The sequence below is a fragment of the Pempheris klunzingeri genome, chromosome 9, assembly GCF_042242105.1.
Source record: "Pempheris klunzingeri isolate RE-2024b chromosome 9, fPemKlu1.hap1, whole genome shotgun sequence".
Taxonomy (NCBI): Eukaryota; Metazoa; Chordata; class Actinopteri; order Acropomatiformes; family Pempheridae; genus Pempheris; species Pempheris klunzingeri.
In genome coordinates, this window is record NC_092020.1 from 5,471,802 (window position 1) to 5,491,484 (window position 19,683).

Sequence of the window (19,683 nt, forward strand, 5' to 3'; positions counted from 1 at the left end):
AAGTAGTCCACTGACCGACCTGCACTGCCATCCATCGAGCCATCCTGTTAGTGAGCTGGTGTTATATATATAAAGTCATCATGACTTGAAATTAATTATCATAAAGCTGTGAAACCTTTTGCTCAGAATAAGACCCAAGCAATCAGTTTGTAAAAACAGTTTCATCCACCATGAATGCGGTCCGTGAGTGAAAATGGAGGAGGTGGATGTCTCCCATGTCATGCTCCAGCCTGCTTTGGTCTGCTGTCCTGGGTTGTTGGCTCCGTGGTGAGATGTCTGCAGTGGCCCTTCTCCTGGCTTTTCTTTTGCCCGTTGCTGCTGGCCTGGAAGCATGTCCAGCTGTCCCATCACTCTGTCAGCGCCGCTGTCTCCTTCAGCCCCAGATTAAAAACGCCAAAGGGGCCGCCAGGAAAAGTGGCTTGCCCCGTCTCTCAGGACTTATGTCAAAAATGTTTCAGTCCTCAGGTAATTTGCTACAGTCTGGGATCCTTTCACTATTACTTCAAAGAGCCTCACAAAGAGAGGGAAAGAGAGAGAAATGAAAGGGAGGAAAAATGATATTTAGTTGTGGGTAGTGACAGATCTACATTCTTGAGTATTGACATGCGATCTGAGTGAGGAGTCCTCCTCCCTCAGCGATGCTGACTGGGTCTGCAGTCCTTAAATCTGACTGATAAAAAGCGCTGTGTCCACGGACTGTCTTCCAAAATAGAGCTTAGTCAAACAAATCGACTCAACTCCAAAAGAATTCACAGTCACTCCTAAACAAATAGAGACAGTTAAACGCTCTTTTTATGGGTTCAAGGTTTACAAAATAACTCTTTGAACAGTTTGTCATCTGGTTATCCACATTTGACATATTGGAAGTTAAGGACAATAATGTTATTCAAGATTTTTACTCATTGTACTGCACATAAATCAAAATAATTTCCCTCTGCTGCCCAAATATAAAACATCACACCGACTGCTAACAGTCTCTTTTGAATTGTAATCCAGGCCGAGGCAGCTATTCTTAATCTGAAAGTAGGCTAAAGTGTCTGAATCAGTCTTAAATGGTCTTAGATTGGTGCACTTATGTAAATGTTGGCAAGGGAAGTTAGTTAGCTCTGCCCTCTGTGTAAGAAAATCCTCTGCAATTGGATTTAAATACAAACTGGCTAAGACCTGTGGAATGAGGAAGACAAACTGGAAATGTCAGTTAGATTTAAGTTGAAAAACCTCGGAGGGAATTTAGATGAATTAATGTAGGCTGTCATAGTTGACACAAACTGAATGAGGTATTTAGCCGCGAAGTGAATGGAAAATTAGACGTGGCACATTCTCTGGGTCTCTCAGAGGACAGTCATGATATAAGCACCTGTCCTGAGGAGCTGCTGAGCCACATGCCACATTTGTGTGAATCCTGTCAGGGTGCAAACGTGAGATAAAAGTGTTTGACACCAGCCCTGTCTCAGCATTTGTACTTTTTTGAAGTGCGCCAACATGGAGGTATTCAGAGATCCATGTCAAACCTGTGACATCTCCACAGCCCAACGTCTCAGGTTTTCTCCAAATCTGGAATGCATGGGCGCATTCATGGCAAACAAAAACAGTGATTAAAGAGGGTAACAGGATCAGCTCTAATCAGCGTGTCCTGAGAAAATGCCAAGGAGATTTCAACCATTGTCAGGTCACTCCAAGAGGTGATCTCTTTCCCTATTAATTATGTGCCGTGCCGCAGCAATCGTCCTCTCCAGCGTGAGCGACCTTCTCTGCTTTCATATGTCTGTGCAGAATGATCAAAACACCGCAGAGAGACAGAGTGTGTGTGAGACTCCAGCTCCCAGTGATGTGCCTGCCCTCTCATTTCTCTGACAAAGAACAATGGCTACCTCATAACTAATGGCACCAGCACAGAGAGAGAGCTTCTTCAGCGCGAAGGGGAGCAAAGAGGGGGAAAAATAACCATTATCCAAAGACATGTTCTATCGTGTGATAAATTCTGTTTTCTCAAGCCAAATCCATCGGTGCCTCCTTTCTGAAGATATTCAGAGCTTGTAATAAAGATCTGATCATCAGATAAAGAGAGGGTTGAGCACCGAGAGACAGAAGAAGACAGAAGAGTGATGATCGTGCATCTTGGGCTTATTGTTAATGGAATAGCTCAATGACATCCTCTGTTTAGTCCTAATGACAGCTGCCTTTTATTATCCTCAATGTGAGTAGTCAGGGAGGGATGGAGATCACTTACTTTGCCACACACCTACGCTGAGTCAATGCTGCCCTCTGTTGGTCAGAAGGTAAACATCTTCTAAACCTCTCAACTACTTTCACACTCAGTATCTGCCACTATTTTTACCTCCCTGCAAACTACATTTGTCCAGTCACTGACTTTGGCAAAGATTTGCAAAATAATGGAAGTTACGGTGAACATTTTACTACAACTGACACACGTGGACCAGACAAATCAGAGGCCGAAGTACTTAAGTGCTACTTTAAGTAGCAATACTACAAAGTATAGTTACTCTGTTATAAGCATTCAAAAATCGAATGCATTCAAAAGTACAAAATTAGTATTTCCAAAGTAGCCTTAAAGTACCAACAGTAAAAGCACTCATTATGCAGACTTTTCAGACTAAGGTATAGTCTATAATTGAATTATAATTATTGATGCATTCATATTTTCACCACTTTAATGCTGCCGCTTGTAGAGGTGGAGCAAATATGAATTACTTGATAATTAAAGTGCTGGGTAGTTTGTGAATAACCCTTCCCCTGGGCATCAGTAAACGTTTGTTTTAATGTATACGTTGCATCATAATGTATTTGCTTAATATATTTTGTATCATTATTAATCTAAATCTGCAAAGTCACTTAAGTTATCACATAAATGTAGTACAGTGGAAGTAGAAAGTAACACAGAATAGAAACACTAAAGTAAAGTACAAGTACGTCCAGTTTGTACTTAAGTGTAGTACTGGAGTAAATGTAAATGGGCTCTTTGTTGCCTCACTATAGCATAAATTACACAATGCATAATTAATAATATAACAGAGAGCACTTTGCAGATGTGTTACGCTGAAAAACAGTGGACACATGAAACTGTCATTTTTAAGTGTAAAGTAAATCATTCCATTCATTCTTCATCCCTGTCATAACCTGATGCCTACATTACCCACAATGCAATTCAGTCCAGTTGGTGATCCCAGTGTGTCATCCCAGTAGAAGCATGCGTAGCCTCGAGCTACTATGCTACTCATTGTACAGCAATGACAATAAAGGCTATTCTATTCCAGCCTCATGCAGAGATGAGGGATGAGCTACAGACGTCTGGTCAGCTCACTGCATTCTAACTCCACTCCCCACATCTTTGTCATTTTCAAACTTGCAGCCCAGTAAATACACGTCAAAGTGAAAAATAGGCGGGGCTCCCCTTTAAGCCCCAGTCATGACTGTTAACAGACATGTGGGATCTCCATACAACAAAGATGACAGGCATGTTTCCAAGTCATTGTGACTGAGAGCATCCATACATACGTTTGTTAATGAGGATAATAGAGGGAGGCTGTTTTGTACTCGTCTCTCTATTCTTGCTTTCAAAGGTTTCTTAACAGAGCACCAACAGTACAAATCTTGCATGTTATTTTTTCCTGTTAAGCCACATTCATGCAGCTTAAACCTGCACACACAAACACACGTTAACCCCCAAATGACAAGTGAATATGACACAACACATAGAGCAACAGATATAGAACAGTAGTAGAATAATCACCAAAAGTGAATAATGAAAAGAAAGAATGTTTTTTTTTTAAACATAAAAGGGTCCCATCAGACTTTCAGTCTAAAACACTGCGTCAAGTCTCAAATCCAGTGGGACTCTTATAACAGTCTTCCTGTAGGAACTCAAAATAAAGTCTTGATGGGCCTTTTTTCACAGCAGTCAAACACGCCACAGCAGGAAAATTACATGTGTACCTAACAACATTAATCACTGATGGCTACAGCGCCATTAGCTGTTCCAGCTCAGCACCATGGGATTGGCTCACTGAGACATTTGACCAGAACAGAGGCGGCGTTAATGTTATTAGTTCCACCTGTGATGCTGTGAAAAAGGTGAAGTGTGGCACAACTTAGACAAGATGATGATGGTTTTTTTTTCTGTGTTTTAATGGCACGATTAGCTGGGAGTGAAACCATAAGACCTTTAGTTTGTCCATGCTGAGTGTGTAATTACGTAGAAGATAAAAGTACAATCAGAGACATTGGGTTCATGTACAAGTTTTATTTATAATAGGAGATACAAAATATAGACCATTTTAATAATATGTACACTATACATTCCTGGCTGAGAGTTTTACATCCTCTCCACAGCCAATGATTGCAGTTAGCTCCCACCAGGTGGCTCTACTGTTCTCAGTTTGTCCGTCTCTGGTCCACTCCATCAAAACCAGGGCCTCCACATGGCTGAAGAAGAGTTTGGTTGGGACCCCCGCCTCGGTGCAGGGTGTGGAGGGGATCTCAGCGTTGTGAGAGGGGGGCAGTGGAGGGCGACAGGGCCGGAGTGGGGTACCGTGGGCGAGAAACTGAAGAAGGAGGTGTTGGAGGACAGAGGTGACAGGCTGGGGGGGAAGGAGAAGTGAGAGGCAAATGACGGGAAAGGAGGAGAGGCGGCGTAGGTGGAGAAAGAGGAAGGAGAGAGCCACGGAGAGGGAGGAGGGGAGAGGTAGTCGTGGCACGGCGTGGAGCAAGACAGAGGCTGGAACGGGGAGTGGGATGGGAACAAGAACTTGGGAGACTCCTCTTTCTTCTCAGACGCACAAATGGCCTCCACAGATGTTGCATCTGGCCGTTTAGCCGTGTCAGTCATTCTCTGGCTGGAGTGTGTGTTGTGTGGCTGCTGGGTCTCTGCTGCGTGGTGTTTCAGCCCCTCGAGCAGGCTCACCCTCTGTGTCGGTGTTATTCTGTGCATGTAGCTGGTCAGCTGGGCCACGCACTGCTGAAAACCTGCACCCTCGAGGCTTAAGAGAGTGGGAGCATCTGAGTGATGGAGGTCCACCACAGGAGCGTGAGTCTTCATGTGGCTGTGAGTAGAGTCTGCAGAGAGTGTAAAGACACCGGGGGGTAGGGCGGGAGTGTGAGATTAAAACAGAAGAAGAGGAATTTCTACGACACTTTTGACACATTTTAACAAGTTAATCAACTATTTTGTTTGGCTCACCATTCCCCAGGTTCTTCCCGTCGGTCCACTTTTGAAGATATTCAACAGCCAAGTCAAGGATCTCTGCTTTCTCTATTTTAGGATTCTGCAGCCGCTGTGGGTGACAGCAGTGAGAAGGGGGAGAGAGCACATTTCATCATTGTTAGGTTTTGGCCCCATTTAATGTTTTTAGAGGCTGGGTGTGATTTAGTTGACCCGATGACTCACTGGATCAGACGTATGATTCAACAGCAAACTTCTCAGTTCCGCGAGGCTTTGATTTATTCGATCTCTTCTCTTCTTTTCCACAAGTGGTTTCAGAACCTTGAAAGAGAGAAACAGCTTTTTGTGAGCACAGAGAGGTTGTGGTCGCTCATCCCGGCTGTTTGACTGACACAAGTCCACATGTCACCACCTACAGCGATCCGTATAATTATGTTACATAGATCCACGTGCTGCATCCATGTGTGTATGCAGTGAAAAATGGCACCACTTTGTATCTATAAGTGATGCCTTAAGGGTTAGATGCTTTAATTATAGGCCAAACACTGTTTGGGTTGCCAGGTTGTGAAAAGTCATGTTGGTTTTCATGTCTGCAGTTAAAAAAAAAACTGTTTGTAACATTAATAAACCTTTAAACCAAAAGGGTGTTCTCATTAATGTCTTTGATGTGCTCTAAGAAGGATTATTATAATTTAGCTTATCAATAATACATTACTTATAAAGCCTTTACAAGTAAATACATGAATTAAAATCTCTCACCCTTTTTCTACTCTTGCTATCCTCCAGAGATGGATTTTGTAGTTTCCTGGTCATGTTGCGATGTTTGGTCCAAATGTCCTTCCTGGAGGCTGCAGCAGATAAAACAGCCTCCCGGTGCCTGTGGGCGATTATAAGTAGACCTCGTGCTGCCTCTGATTGGCTGACAGGTGTGAGTGACGACACTTTACCGAAAGTGGTTTCCACTAACTTTATTATGGGCCACAGATAACATCGAAACTACATTAGAAACAACGATAAGGTACCGTGAAATAACTTACACAGCAAATAACTTTAATGGCAATGACATTACCAATAACCTACAGGGTTTCTTCACACATGATGGCATCGTGAGACAGAGGCAGCCTGCTGGTGATTTTTTATAACTCATTTTAATCTACATCACTCATGAAAGGTTCAAGTCACACTTCGGCTGCCTTATTTTGTAAGAAGAACATTTCATAGGCGCATAAAAAGTAAATGTGGAGACTTTGTGTATTGAGTCTGGACGGGCTTCTTCTCATACTCAAACATTTATTAATTTAATCAGGACACATGTAGAGCTCTCTGCTATCTTCTTCACTCGTGAAGTGAGACTCTGGGAACCTTTTTCTTTTTCTCGTGGGAACAGAAATGAAGTGAGAAAGTGAGCAGCTCCGAGGGCTTTTTTTTTATGATGTGCGAGACATCAACACTTTGCATTAAGTGATGAAAAAGACCAAATGATGAGAGGAGGCGGCCTGAAACACAAACACAAGGCGCTCCGACCCGCGCAAAGGCCGCAGGTCACGTTTGTGCGCTGATGTGTGGAAGTGTGAGGATGATGATTACACCTGAGTGCTAAGTGTGCGCTGCCTCGGGTCACCTCCACGCCTGATGTTTGGCCTTCTCACGGGAATCAGGCCAGTTGTTGAGTCCACGACATGTTCCCAGCCATGTTGGCCAGGTCCGCTTCATTTGAGCTCTTTTGTCTGTGCGGGCCGATCCACCCCACGGGTCACGATATTAGAAGTGAACGGTCCATTTCTCTGCTACTAAAGGGAACATTTTCCACTAATTAGTTTCCATCACAGGCTCAGGCGAGCACGTTATAGGACTTATTTATGGGGCGGGTCCACGTGGCTTAAATCCCACACACACACTCAGAGAGACAGAGAGTCTTAATGTGGTATCTTTAGTATATATATATACCAGAATAAATCAAATGTATGTTTGAGCTGTAATCACGTCATCATACTCCTGGAAAGTGGGGCTATTTTAATGGAAATGGTTTGTCTCATGAGGTGGGTTTCCTTGGTTACCATGAGTGATCTCTGAGCCTCCACTAATCGCCCTCTCTTTGACTTAAAACGGAAGTATCATTGCCTCTGAAAAGCCACTTAATCTACGGGATCCCCGTGATCCGATCATCCCAGTGTTATCTCCACACTTTAGCCTATTATGGGGATCAGGGCGAGCAGAGATGCAGTGCGGGCAAAGCTACCCCAAAGTCAAAGGACGCATCCTTTGAATCTGAGGCAGAGGAGCCGTGAACATTAAACATGGAGCTGTTCCCGCACAGATCTCCTTTTAACCAAACCACACCCACCGAGGATAAACACAACACGTTTAGGTGTGAAGAGAGAGTGTGTGTGTGTGTGTGTGTGTGTGTGTGTGTGTGTGTGTGTGTGTGTGTGGAGGCTCAGGCGAGGCCCTGCTATGAGACGTGGGGGTGAGGTGTCTCATCAATAAGCAGAAATATCATATAGTCATATTGATCCAGAGACATCTTATATATCAGAAAAACATTACTGCTACTTTTGATGCCTTCATTAAACTCTCCTGGTCATCTGAATGTAAGACTTGTACCTTTACTACACTGTGGTGTGAGTGCTTCTACTTCCACCACTACTGAAACTACTACAAGTGACTTTCATTTGTACTATACCTTTAATTTACCTTTCGATGAAGTGAACAGTCACGTGACACACTCCCTTTATTTAGTCTGCTACTTATTAGTCTTAATTTTTTTTTTATTTTATTTTTTCGAAACCCTCATTTTTGGGAAATCCCACAGCTGACAGCACGTGGACAGAAACACGTCCACTACATGATAACAGAGTACTGTGACCATAGTGTTGTGTTCAATCAGATGATGGAGTAAAATATACTCACTGGATTTAAATATAAATTTCCTTCAGTGTCAAGGCCGCGTGCTGCTGGATGAATGAGAGGCGTGTCCCGCGCGGGCGGGGCTATCTGCAGGCACATCAACAAATTGGACACAAGCGTGCCATTTTAATTTTGGATTCACAGTAAGGACAGGCGGACGGACAGACAGACACGGATCAGCTTTTTACCATGAAGACTTTATCCTCACCAGAGTCTCCTCGACAAAGGACTATGAGGAGGGTAAGTGGCTGCATAGTGACTCACCTGAAAAGGGAAAACCCGTCTAAAATGTTGCTCAGAGGTTTCATTGTAATGTCTGACTCTCACAGGTCTCTAAGCCTCTGATGGAGAAACGCAGACGGGAGCGGATCAACCAAAGTCTGGAGACGTTAAGACTCCTGATGCTGGACAGCACCCACAATGAGGTACGACTGCGCCTCAATGTTTGAGTCTAAATGGAAGTGTTACTGTCTGTACATTATTAGTGTGTACCTTTACTGAGTGGCTTGTGTGCCCGCTTCTCTTCAGAAACTGAAGAACCCCAAGGTGGAGAAGGCAGAGATCCTGGAGAGCGTGGTCCACTTCCTGAAGACAGGGAGGGAGGTGGAGAAGGGCCACCGGGCCACGAAGAGAGGCCTGTCCGGGGACCAGGGGCCGGTCTGTGGCCGTCAGGACAGCTACCACGACGGCATGAGGTCCTGTCTGCTGAGGGTCAGCCACTTCATAGCCAGCAAGAGCAACGAGTCAGAGGAGCCCGGCGGGGGGTCAGTTCAGGCCTCCTTCCCCCAGGCGCACCGCTCCTCTCCCGGGCGCATCCGCAGGGCGCTGATGGCCGCTCCTGACACCAGCGGCCCCGGCGCTCTGTCTCCCCAGCATCTGCCCCCTCAGCATCTGCCCCACCACCGGCTCTCCCACCCGTACCTCACCCAGACGTCAGGCCTCCACTGTGGCACCAAGCTGCTGTCCCCCACGGCCGCCTGCACGCACATCACCGACCCCGTGTGGAGGCCCTGGCCTCAGTGACAGACAGACACTTGGACACAGATTTTACTTCAGTACTGGAGATGCCGACAGACTGTGTACATATGTATTTTATTGTACAGCCTGAATCCTTTTGTACAGTGAAGAGCTTTCCCATATTTTCTCCACTTTCATGTGATGTTTTAGCTGTTTTGCACCATCGTATTTTTCTTTTTTCTTTTTTTTTGGCCGTAAATAGGTATATGAGATGTTTTTAGGCGGCGATGTCCGCAGCTTACTCTTATTTTTAACATGAACTAGTGCCTGTAGGCCATTTGATGTTGCTGAACATGTGCGTAAAATCTTCTCGCGTCTATTTTTGCTATCTGAGGTGTATATAATTGAACCATGATACTGGAATCTACCTTCTTTACAATAAAGAAATAATTTCCTGATCATTCCAGACCCAGAGTGGCCCATTTGCTGTGTGAATAGCTTGTAACGTTGCAGCCTTTAGCGCTGCGCTTTTACAGAAAAGGAGGGACATCCAGAGGACAGTTAACACGTACTTAAACCAGGCTGGACAGCAGTTATGACACATTTGCCTATTGAAATGTTGATGGTGGAGAGCCTGTTGCTTCTATGATCTTTAGGGCAGTTTTTCAAATGCAGAAAAGAGAAAGAGAGGTCATTCACACACTGTCCACTACCCAGACTGCTTCAGGCGTGGCAGCATCCAATCTACAAAATACACTCCAGTCCTCCAAGCACTGTAAGACATGCATGCCATATATCCAGTTCCAAGTAAAAAAACAAAACAACTACATTTTACATTTACACCATAAGCGCCAATATGTAGGGTGCACATTCATAAAATGCGTAATTGCGCCAGTTTGGCTATTTGGCACGTGTTGGGTCGCAGGACTTCTGTTGATTTACTGGGGGGAAACAAACAGTTGTATCTTTTTAGAGGTTCAGACCCTTTTGGCTGACCAGCAACACATGCCCAGCTGTTTTTCTTACCACCTGCTCAGATTCTCCAGGTGTAAATTTACACTGTTGGTGTTGGAAGAGCCACTAAAAGGGCAGAGACATGAGAGCTGATGGGGGAGGCTGAACCAGCCCCCCAGTAGTTTTTTTTTTTTGGAATAGTCAGTGTATGTTTGTAAATCATGATCCATTCGTGAACGAAAAACATGCTGTCTATTTACAACTCCGCCATCAAAACCCATCATGTTAAAAGATGTGCAGATGTGGTACAGATGCAGAGCCACAGTTAGGAGTGTTGGACAGGTTATTTAACACTGACTTTGGCCTGAGCTGCTCCCTGAGTTTCAGGGTTTGAAGTGGTTTTGCAGCGCTGGAGTGTGGACAGGGTGTTAATGGTCGCTGCCGTGTGCTTTTCTACATTTGAAAAACTGCACTTAAAACAACGAGCTCTCGTCGATCAACATATCAATGCACACATGAGGGTCTCATAACTGCTCTGCATCCTGGGTCACACAGGAAGGCATCTCATCTGATCACTATGATCCTGCCTGATGTTGTTTAGATTTGCTGAGGAAGATGTCTGTAATTGGGGATCACAGTTTGGTGATATGACCAGTGGTCTTCTTTAGTATTAGATGATGCACTGAAACCCGATCAGCTGTTAGGCCACGCAGAGGAACATAGTTTCCCTTAACACGAAGTTCCCTCGGCCACAGGTCTGGATGCTCTATGGATTCAGCATTCATTCATTCAAAGCCTGTTTGGACACATCCATTATCAAAGCAGGCGTTAGTCCCGCTGCGCTGATCTCTGGACAGGATGCTCTTTGTGCGCTTTTGAGCTTAAACCTCCCGGAGAAAAGCCCGCAGGACTAAGTAAATCAATTAAAGTTGGAATCAGATTAGGGCCTCGTCTGATAGGGGGTGGGGGTGTCTAAATGAAGATTAAACGGGTCTTTTGGCAGAATTTATGGTCAGTGTAAGGTTGATAAGGATTAGGTCAGTGCGGATGTAACTACTTATATGTCTCCAGTTGGTTTACTGCAGACCAGAAGCCCGCGGGTTGACCAGGACTCTTCCAGCTGTAGCAGTCTGGAGCAGCAGCAGTTGTTTCTGTTGCTTTTTACCACATCAGTGCCAACACAATAAACGCAGAGTGTCGCATCACCTTTTGGCTTCACCCACAGACCGTTTGATGGCCGCAGCTCACGTGTTTATAGGCAGGCTGCTCCTGTGAACCCTTAGTTATTTTAAGTGTGTCTTCAGTTTATTGTAACTATGTAACTATGGATTTCATAGTTACAGTCCTACCTTTGTTACAAGGTGGAAAACTCACCACAGAACTAGTAATAGATCAACTTTAACGAAGCTGTGGGACTTCCTTACATATATATATATATATGTATGTATGTATGTATGTATGTATGTATAAATATATGTGTATGTTTTTGTTTTTATTTTTCCACAAAGTTTAATACACTAGTGGCCACGTGTCGGCCAGTTTTACAGCCGGAGTCTGGATGCTAGAAGCACCACACCTCAGGGTGTTAATGGGTTTGCTGCCACCCACGCGCCAAAGGTGACAGGCTCGTTTGGGACAGTGTTTTTATTGCGCATGTGTGAGTGAGTGAGTGTGTTTGTGTGTCTCAGGTATGTGAAACCATATTCAACACAGGCTATAAAAAAATAAATGTAAGCTTGTGTTTCTTAAAGATATTTAAATGAACACTCGCCTAAATCAAGTAAACTGCCTTTGAACACACAATAACTACTCTGCAGGATGAGCCTTACTGACCATAAAGTCATACTGGATAAATCAGCTGTTTGCCCCAAGTTAGCATCTGCTGTTAAGAAGGTTTCAGCTCTGAGGACCTTAGAAGTCTTTGTTTTTGATTATTCATGTTGCCTAAGTCCTCTGCTGGTGGTAGACTGCAGGGGAAAGCACATTCATTAGTGTGAACAATGGTGCACCGCTGTGCTTTGTTCCTCTGCTGTGAGCTGTGGGTCGGCCGGGTGGTGTCACTGACTGCACAACATCTGCCCCAGTGACCACCAGCCTGCCCCAGCAATTAAAGGTTCAACACACACACAAAGGTGCTGCTCACACAATAAAAACGTAAGGAAAAGCACATTTCATGAAAAACATGTTTATTAATAACAAGAGAAAAGTCACAGTAATAAGGCTGCAAATTAATGACAAGACACAAGCAGAATTTACTGAGCCTTTTGTTGAAGCTTTACATCATAGTATGACAGATCCTTTCTACTTTTATCTGTGTGTGTGTGTGTGTGTGAGCATGCAGCTGGACCACTTGGTCAGACTTTCCCAGCAGACAGGCCCTGAGCTCTCTGAAACTCCTGCTGTAAACTGGACAAGACTTCTCGATGCTGTTCAGATTTCTTCTCCATTTCTTTCAGGAGCGTCTCATACCTTTGACTGCAAGAGGACAAAAACAAAAAAAGATTCATTTTAAAACACATGTGGACACATTTATGAACATTAATTACGTTTGCAAAAGAAATGTTGCTCGTCTTTCTGTATAGAATATAATTTTTCCCACTCTATTTCAGGTAAAGACCAATTGACTGTGTGTCCCACACTAACATAAGGGACTAGGCAATGGGAATATTGCACCAAACACTACAGCTTACAGTGTGATCATAAAGTTGATTCATCAGTACTTCTTCTCTGCTGTTGTGGCATAATACACAAAAAGATGGACTCCCAGTGCTCCTGTACTCACAGGAACAACAAAGAGTGTGTGAGGGATGTTGCAGGTTGTCTATCCACCTCCACACTGCCCTCTGCATGTGAGTGAACATAACACAGCTAAAATACACACCGATATCCACATTTAGCCAACTGTAAGTAGTCAGGTGCTTACTTATGGGATGAATTTCCAGGAGGTGCCAACATTATGGTGCCCATTAAGACGGAGGTGTAATGTAATGTGTTACATTATGGTGTTATCGAACACAAATCAAAGAGATTATGACATGACATTTTGTATTCTGTGTGATGTTATTTTTAGGGAAGGAACGTCTGCAGCGATATTTATCCATATATAATAAATACAATGTTGACATTTGTACAGTCACAGCCAATACAGCGTAAATACCACTGGGTACACAGAGTCTGAGGTGGGATTTTTTTGCTTGAACACATGATGGTAAACTGGAATAAAAGATGAGGTTACCCTTCAGGGCATGAAAAAATAATCCAATATGAGGTTCCAGTTGGTTTAAATCAAATTAAACTTAAAATGTAATGATTGCTAAACTGCAGCTCGATGCAATTTCTAATTCTAAATAACCTCCCAGTTGTCATTGGACAGAGCAACTCTATTGGGGCCGTTTAGCTAACTGCTTATCTTTTATGATGAACAATTATCCTTTCAGTGGGTCAGTCTCAGGCTAAATAAATCTATAAGGCCTAGTTCTTACAGTCCATGTCTGTCCTGCTGATGAGAATACTGCAAACGCTCTGAAAGCCACTGCATCTCTGTTACCCTCTGTTTGTTTGTTTGTGTCGCACAAGCACAGCTGTGTGTCTCCATCTTCGTGTCTCCCTGCTCTGCCTTTTTTACTCAGGCCTCTCTGTGCTGGACCATCCGCCGTCCTGAGACCTCTATCTTATAGATCTGGATCTTCATCCTTGAAGAGATTCAGCCTGCCACCACCCCGCCCCTCTCCCTCCGTGTTTGTTTCCTTTCTCCTCATTGTGCGAGTGGTGTGCTTGTGTGGTCTGTTCTCTCCCGCATCTCCACGGTGAGAGCAAGTCATGTGATCACCTGAATTCTTCATATAAGTTTCCAGTCTATTTACAATTTTGTCACTGTCATGTAATTTTCCATGTCTGTCCATCCTGGAAAAAAGGATCTCTCCTCTATTTTAGGTTTCTGTGTGATATTATTTCAAGGGAAGAAATGCAGTAATATTTACCCATATATAATAAATACATATGATATGATGTATAAGTATGTTGACATTATTACATAGTAGTTGTTATGTTCACATGCCAATTTCTTAAGTTTTTTCAAAGGTTATTTTGGGGAGTTTCCCTTAGTCATAATCAATGCTCTTAGGATAGAGGGTGGTGTTTGTTGTACAGACTTTAAAGCCCCTAGAGGCAAATTTGTGTTTTGTGATATTGGGCTATATAAATAAAATTGACTTGACTTCTATAAGGTGTGATGAGGCCTGGCTGTAATATATAATCTTCTCTCTTCTCCAACATTACAATAGCATGTACACTTTGTCAAGATGCAGACTGAGGGTATCTGAATAATGATCATAACTGACTGCTGGCTACTGAATCCACACTGTAGTTATGGATATTTGGGATACGGCCTCAATCATGTACTACTGCTCTGGTCTAACCGGATCCCAGTGCTCTCTCAGCACAGCACCCATGCAGAGCTGAACAACAGACACCACCACAGCGTGGGTGACTCACATCTCTCCGTTGATGTACTCCAGCCTTTTCGTGACTGTGGCTTTGGCCTCATCCAGGTCTTGCTTCACTAATACTGGGCCGATAAGCTTGTAAACTGTGTTTGTACTGTCCAGCAGGCCAAGCTCCTGTAAAGACACACACACACACACACACACACACACACACAGACAGACACACACACACACACACACACACAGACAAGACAGAGCACATCGTTAACATTGAGCACTCCAAAATAGAAAACTCTGACACCAGCCCAGAAACTAAGCTTTTTAAAGGGAAAATGGTTTGTTAGTTACCTCTTTGACAATGTTGTTCTCTGTCAGCTGCGTCTCCAGCTTCTGTCTGGCTGACATGCTCTTGCTAACATCTAAACAGCAGACAGGTATCAGTGAGTAGAGGTATTAACCTGGGTTTTTAATAATAAAAGTTTTGTTGCAACCTTAAATAACAGTTAAAAAGTACAGGAAATATCTAACGAGTTGATTTGACTAGCTGTCCTAATATGGTCGCTTAGCTCGCCACACCGTGGCACGACAGGAGAAACCATGCAACGATAGCTGCCACCTACCTTTTTGCATCTCTGTATATTTTTCTAATTCCGCTTTCAGTTTCTTTTGAATGGCCTCTGCCATGGTTGCGTTTGGCGGAAAAGGAATAACAGAGTGAGAGAATATATCAATGAGATAAGTAGCTAAATGTGGTGTGACATAAAGGTCTGCTAGCTAGCAGGAAAGGGCAGTGTCTAAGGCGGATGTTAGCTCATCCTTTCAAAGTAAGAGACCGGACTACACAAGGGCTACGTTCATGACAAAACACAAAGAAACAATACAGATATTTAAACCGTCTCACATCGCGCACATTTATAACTAATCTAATCTAAACATATTCGCGTTGATTTAACTTGTTGGTGATTTCTAAAAATATTTTTTATCTTGTCACGGTTGCAGCGGTTTACGACGTCGTTTTACGACATTGGTTTACGACGCTGCACACAGTTCCTCATCGCCCTGATTCAAGATGGCCTCGTCGTTTTGGAAAGGTGTAGTCGGCGTCGGACTTTTTGCCTTAGCTCATGCAGCTTTCTCAGCGGCACAGCGTAAGTTTCGGTGCACGTGGTGACAGCACGGGTCTCTGTGTGTCGGGTGGTTTGAGGGGGGCTCCGAGGGCACTGTTTGGGGCGATAAGACGGCAGGCTGGGGCCTTTCCGTCCAGCAGCTAGCTAACTAGAAGCTAGCTCAGATTAGCCGCGTCAGCGATCACCCGGAGGGGTGAGAGACTCAAGTCTTCATCCGCTGATAACAATGACATATTGCCACCAGAGACATGTAGCGTTTATTGCATATGTTGTTTCTTAAAATGGTCTCTTTCAGATCAATATGTTTAGGTCGCTCTGCCTAAGTGCGTTTGTGATCATTTGTAATGCTGGCTTGAATATATCTTCTCCCCTCAGATCGATCATACATGCGACTCACAGAGAAGGAAAACGAGACGCTACCAATTGATGTGAGTGACTTTATTTTACTGCAGTCCACTTGAATCCACGCATCCTTTCACAACAAACCCCACACAGATGTCTGTAAGATTTTAACCATAGTCTTCCTGTGTTCCTTTCGCAGATTGTACTACAGACCTTGTTATCATTCGTGATGACCTGTTATGGTATTGTCCACATTGCTGGAGAGTTCAAAGACATGGACGCCTCCTCAGAGCTGAAAAACAAGTAAGTTGAGTTAACCTGGCTGCAGCACCGTGCTCCCCTGATGATGTGCTTGTTTGTGTGCTCTGCCACGGGGGAAGCATGTGCACCACCTCCGCTGCGTTTATAGTAACATTTCCTTACATCAGTCCCTTCAGACACACACTAACCCCCCTCTCAGCTACTGTAATGTTACACGGTGGCCAATACGATCTGAAGGCCAGATGCAACTTTACAGACATATACATGGAAGATTTCTGTAAGTGGGTGCCAAATCATTAGCTTCGTATACACAGATCCCTAATATTCCACTAATAATTGAGAAAATATAGTTCAGTCGGAATAAAAATACCTCATGGAAACACTTCAATCAGAAAAGACGGGCCTGTTTTGGCCTGATTTTCAGTCAGTTCTATTTTACATGCAGTATGAGATTAGTTATCACTACATGACATGACGGTACGTCTCTCTGCACACTAAGCAGAGAGCCGTGTCCAACTGTAGAACTTTGACTGAAAAAAGGGATGTGCTTTCTTCTCTTCGATGACTTGTTAACTGACAATATCAGGAAACGGCAAAAACTCCAAGGTGCTGTTTTCAAATGACTTGCTTTGTCCGATGATGTTTAATTTACGATGAAGCACAATAATGGAAAGCAGCAAAGTCTCACACTTGAGAGGCCTGAACTAGAAAATACTTTTTTTGCTTGATTATGAAAGTTGTAAACCAAGTAATCGACTAAGCATCTCGGCACTGGAGAATCCTGTAAATAGTGCTGCTTCTCTGTCAAACAGTGCTCTGTTATTTATATTCATGCAGGTGCCTGACCCTTTGAATGACTGGATGCCTCTGGCTCCCTCACTTTGTGGGTTTTCACGGCATCATTTTCCGCCAAAAGTGCTTTTGCTCAAAGAGCCACATTTTGTTGTGCAGGCGATAACTAGAAGAGCATGGAGGTGGTGTTTCTAGTCGGCGTTGTGAAGACCATTTGGACATTTACATCATGCACTGCACATCATCACATGTTAGACCGAAAAGATGAATAACTGAGTGCACTTAAAAACATTCCAACAAAGATCCTACATGTGTTATCTTTTCGTTTCAGATTTCACCACCTTAAATATTCCCTACTAAATTCTTTACTTGTTTTATTGGTCACATGCAACATAAAGATACAGATTTAAGGAAATGGCCGTCTTTATATGCTGTGTAAGATGAGTAAGTGTCTCTTCGTGGAAGTTTATTTCTCTGCAGTGCTGCATGTTGTGGAGGGCAAACATCAAGTCAGTTGTGTTGATATTGCCCCAAATCAACATCAAGTGTTGATGTCATACATCCAATTGGTGGATATTTGATTTAAAAAAAGTTTATATATGACTAAACTTTGAATTTTTTTTATGCCACAGACGGCCATGCTTTTTGGCTTTTTATGCTTTGATACCCGATCGAGAGCACAGGCGGTAATAAAACACATGCTCTGAAGTAGGTTTTTACAGGAGGAGATTAAATGTGTGACAGTGAGCAGAGCCCATTGTAAGAGGAGGTGTTCCTGTATGACATGCAGATGGGGGGGCAACAGGGAGAAACATATCAAATGCAGATGCTCTCATGAACCATGGCCATGATGCTGCCCACCACCTTCTCCTTAAGAGCAAAAGAAATATATAAAATCTGTTTTTCTTTCTATCAGCTGCACTAGGGGCTCTTGAAAAGGAGGTCTTGGTCTCAATGAGGTTACCTGATTAAATGAATCAGGCTGTGCAGGCTGGTGGTGGCCTGACTCCAGACTCAAGACGCTTCATTTCGTGTAGGGTTTTCCTGTAATTTGCCCCACATCTGACGGCCTACAGTGCAGCTGCTGCAGTAGGCGTCATGTTTATAACTGCCTGTTTGTCTCTTTTGAAAGCAGAAAAATATTTGTGCACAGCTGGTGCTTTCATAACTTTCTCCTTTTTTTTTTTTTTTTTTCCTCTCAGAACATTTGATACACTGAGGAACCACCCATCCTTCTACCTTTTCAATCACCGGGGTCGGGTGTTATTCCGCTCGCCAGAGGAGGAGCCCTCCTCTGTGCGCAACCAGCAAGCTCTTCCCAACCCCATACGGCTACGCAAGCTGGAGCATTTGCACTGAGACTGGCCTTTCCCGCCTGTAACATCATCATCTTCAGATAAGATTTGGTTTTGTTAGACAGAGGGGGCGAAGGCAGAATTCACCTTCCTCTACTTTAATTTGTATTTGTACATAAACTAATATGCTGTCCAAACATGCATCTCTGTCCATAAAAGTGGCCACCACCATATTCAACACTGACTGTGCCAACCCTTCAATTTTTTTCAAGCAGATTTGTTTGTATATACAGTATGTAATCGCTTCGGAGTCTTAAGATACAGAGACATCTTCCCCTTTTGTCCCTCCTGAACTGAAGTGGGATCTTGCTGTCCTTTGTATATCCTTTGTATGAGGGGGGGCAAAAAAAATGCCTGTTTCGTTACAGTTTCATTTCAAACACGCATCGATCTTCAGCAGCTGTCTGGGCAAAATTTTGTGAGCAGAAACGCGTTTGTTCGTACGAACCACGGACCCTTTATTTCCTAGATGATTTCCTGGAAGCATAAAGGCTCATCTGTACATCCCGTTTACATTAAAGAGGTTTGATTTATGCCACAGGAAATCCACTCGAGGCGACATGTGAGAACAGACGACAGGAAGCAGCCGTTCTGATGATACTGTGAACACTAAGGCGAGCTAGAAAGCAATGGTACATTCATTTGGGTGGAGTTTATTTTTTTTTTCCTTCATTTTACTTTTTGTTAAGATTCAACAGATGTTTTTAATTTAATAAAATGCATACTGATTTTACAAGGTGTCAGAATCTACTTTTTGGCTTAAATCATATTCGGATGCTGGAATGTTGCTTTGGTCAGACAAAATGGATAAAATCTCTGCTGCAAGTTGTCGAGGCCGTTAGGACAAAACAGGGAGATGTTAATTAGTGCTATAATATCCTGCATGATCAATGTGGAGAAAAAATTCTTATGGTATCATGATGAAAGTCCTTTTGCTCTTAAAGTGATAATGGCGATGCAGAGATGTTACGGTGACCTTGACTGCTACATCACAAACATTTCCACCTGACCAGTTGCTCATGTTGGCCTGCAGGTGGCAGCAGAAGATGAACTTTTAGCCTGAGGTGTGGAGGAAGCTGCACCAAGTCAACAAGTGCTTTCTGTCCATGCCTCTTTATTGGTTTCAGCTTTCAGCTGCATGTGAAGCTTCTTGGATTTGTTCAGCCACATGTGAGACCTGTTTAACTAAACAAAGATATTTACCTATTTCTAAATAATGTAATACATCTAAAGCTGAAAATTTGCCTTTGTTAAAAGCCAAATTTGTTTTTCACATGATCCATAACCCCTTTTTTCTCCCATGAACTAATACATCTGTGGGCCTCTGAAAGTATGTAGATAAAACAAGGACAAAAGTCACTCTT

The 19,683-nt window shown here is 43.5% G+C and overlaps 4 protein-coding genes across 4 annotated transcripts; 2 read left to right on the plus strand and 2 right to left on the minus strand.

The window, feature by feature from the left end:
* Positions 1-4,420: 4,420 nt before the first annotated feature.
* Positions 4,421-5,992, minus strand: LOC139207733 (transcription factor HES-7-like). The gene is made up of 4 exons (XM_070837488.1): positions 5,939-5,992; positions 5,405-5,500; positions 5,198-5,291; positions 4,421-5,073 (listed from the first exon to the last, which is right to left on the minus strand). Exons 1-4 carry the CDS (start codon positions 5,990-5,992, stop codon positions 4,421-4,423), a joined length of 897 nt encoding a protein of 298 aa, XP_070693589.1.
* A 2,277-nt stretch (positions 5,993-8,269) lies between these two features.
* Positions 8,270-9,109, plus strand: her5 (hairy-related 5). Its single transcript, XM_070837487.1, has 3 exons — positions 8,270-8,326; positions 8,416-8,511; positions 8,615-9,109. Exons 1-3 carry the CDS (start codon positions 8,276-8,278, stop codon positions 9,107-9,109), a joined length of 642 nt encoding a protein of 213 aa, XP_070693588.1. The 5' UTR covers positions 8,270-8,275.
* Positions 9,110-12,162: 3,053 nt separating this feature from the next.
* On the minus strand, positions 12,163-15,216 carry pfdn6 (prefoldin subunit 6). Its single transcript, XM_070837017.1, has 4 exons — positions 15,063-15,216; positions 14,791-14,861; positions 14,492-14,616; positions 12,163-12,472 (listed from the first exon to the last, which is right to left on the minus strand). Exons 1-4 carry the CDS (start codon positions 15,124-15,126, stop codon positions 12,352-12,354), a joined length of 381 nt encoding a protein of 126 aa, XP_070693118.1. The 5' UTR covers positions 15,127-15,216; the 3' UTR covers positions 12,163-12,351.
* A 285-nt stretch (positions 15,217-15,501) lies between these two features.
* On the plus strand, positions 15,502-19,049 carry mmgt1 (membrane magnesium transporter 1). Its single transcript, XM_070837008.1, has 4 exons — positions 15,502-15,590; positions 15,945-15,997; positions 16,111-16,214; positions 18,167-19,049. The coding sequence occupies exons 1-4, from the start codon at positions 15,512-15,514 to the stop codon at positions 18,321-18,323; spliced, it is 393 nt and encodes a 130-aa protein (XP_070693109.1). The 5' UTR covers positions 15,502-15,511; the 3' UTR covers positions 18,324-19,049.
* Positions 19,050-19,683: the final 634 nt, after the last annotated feature.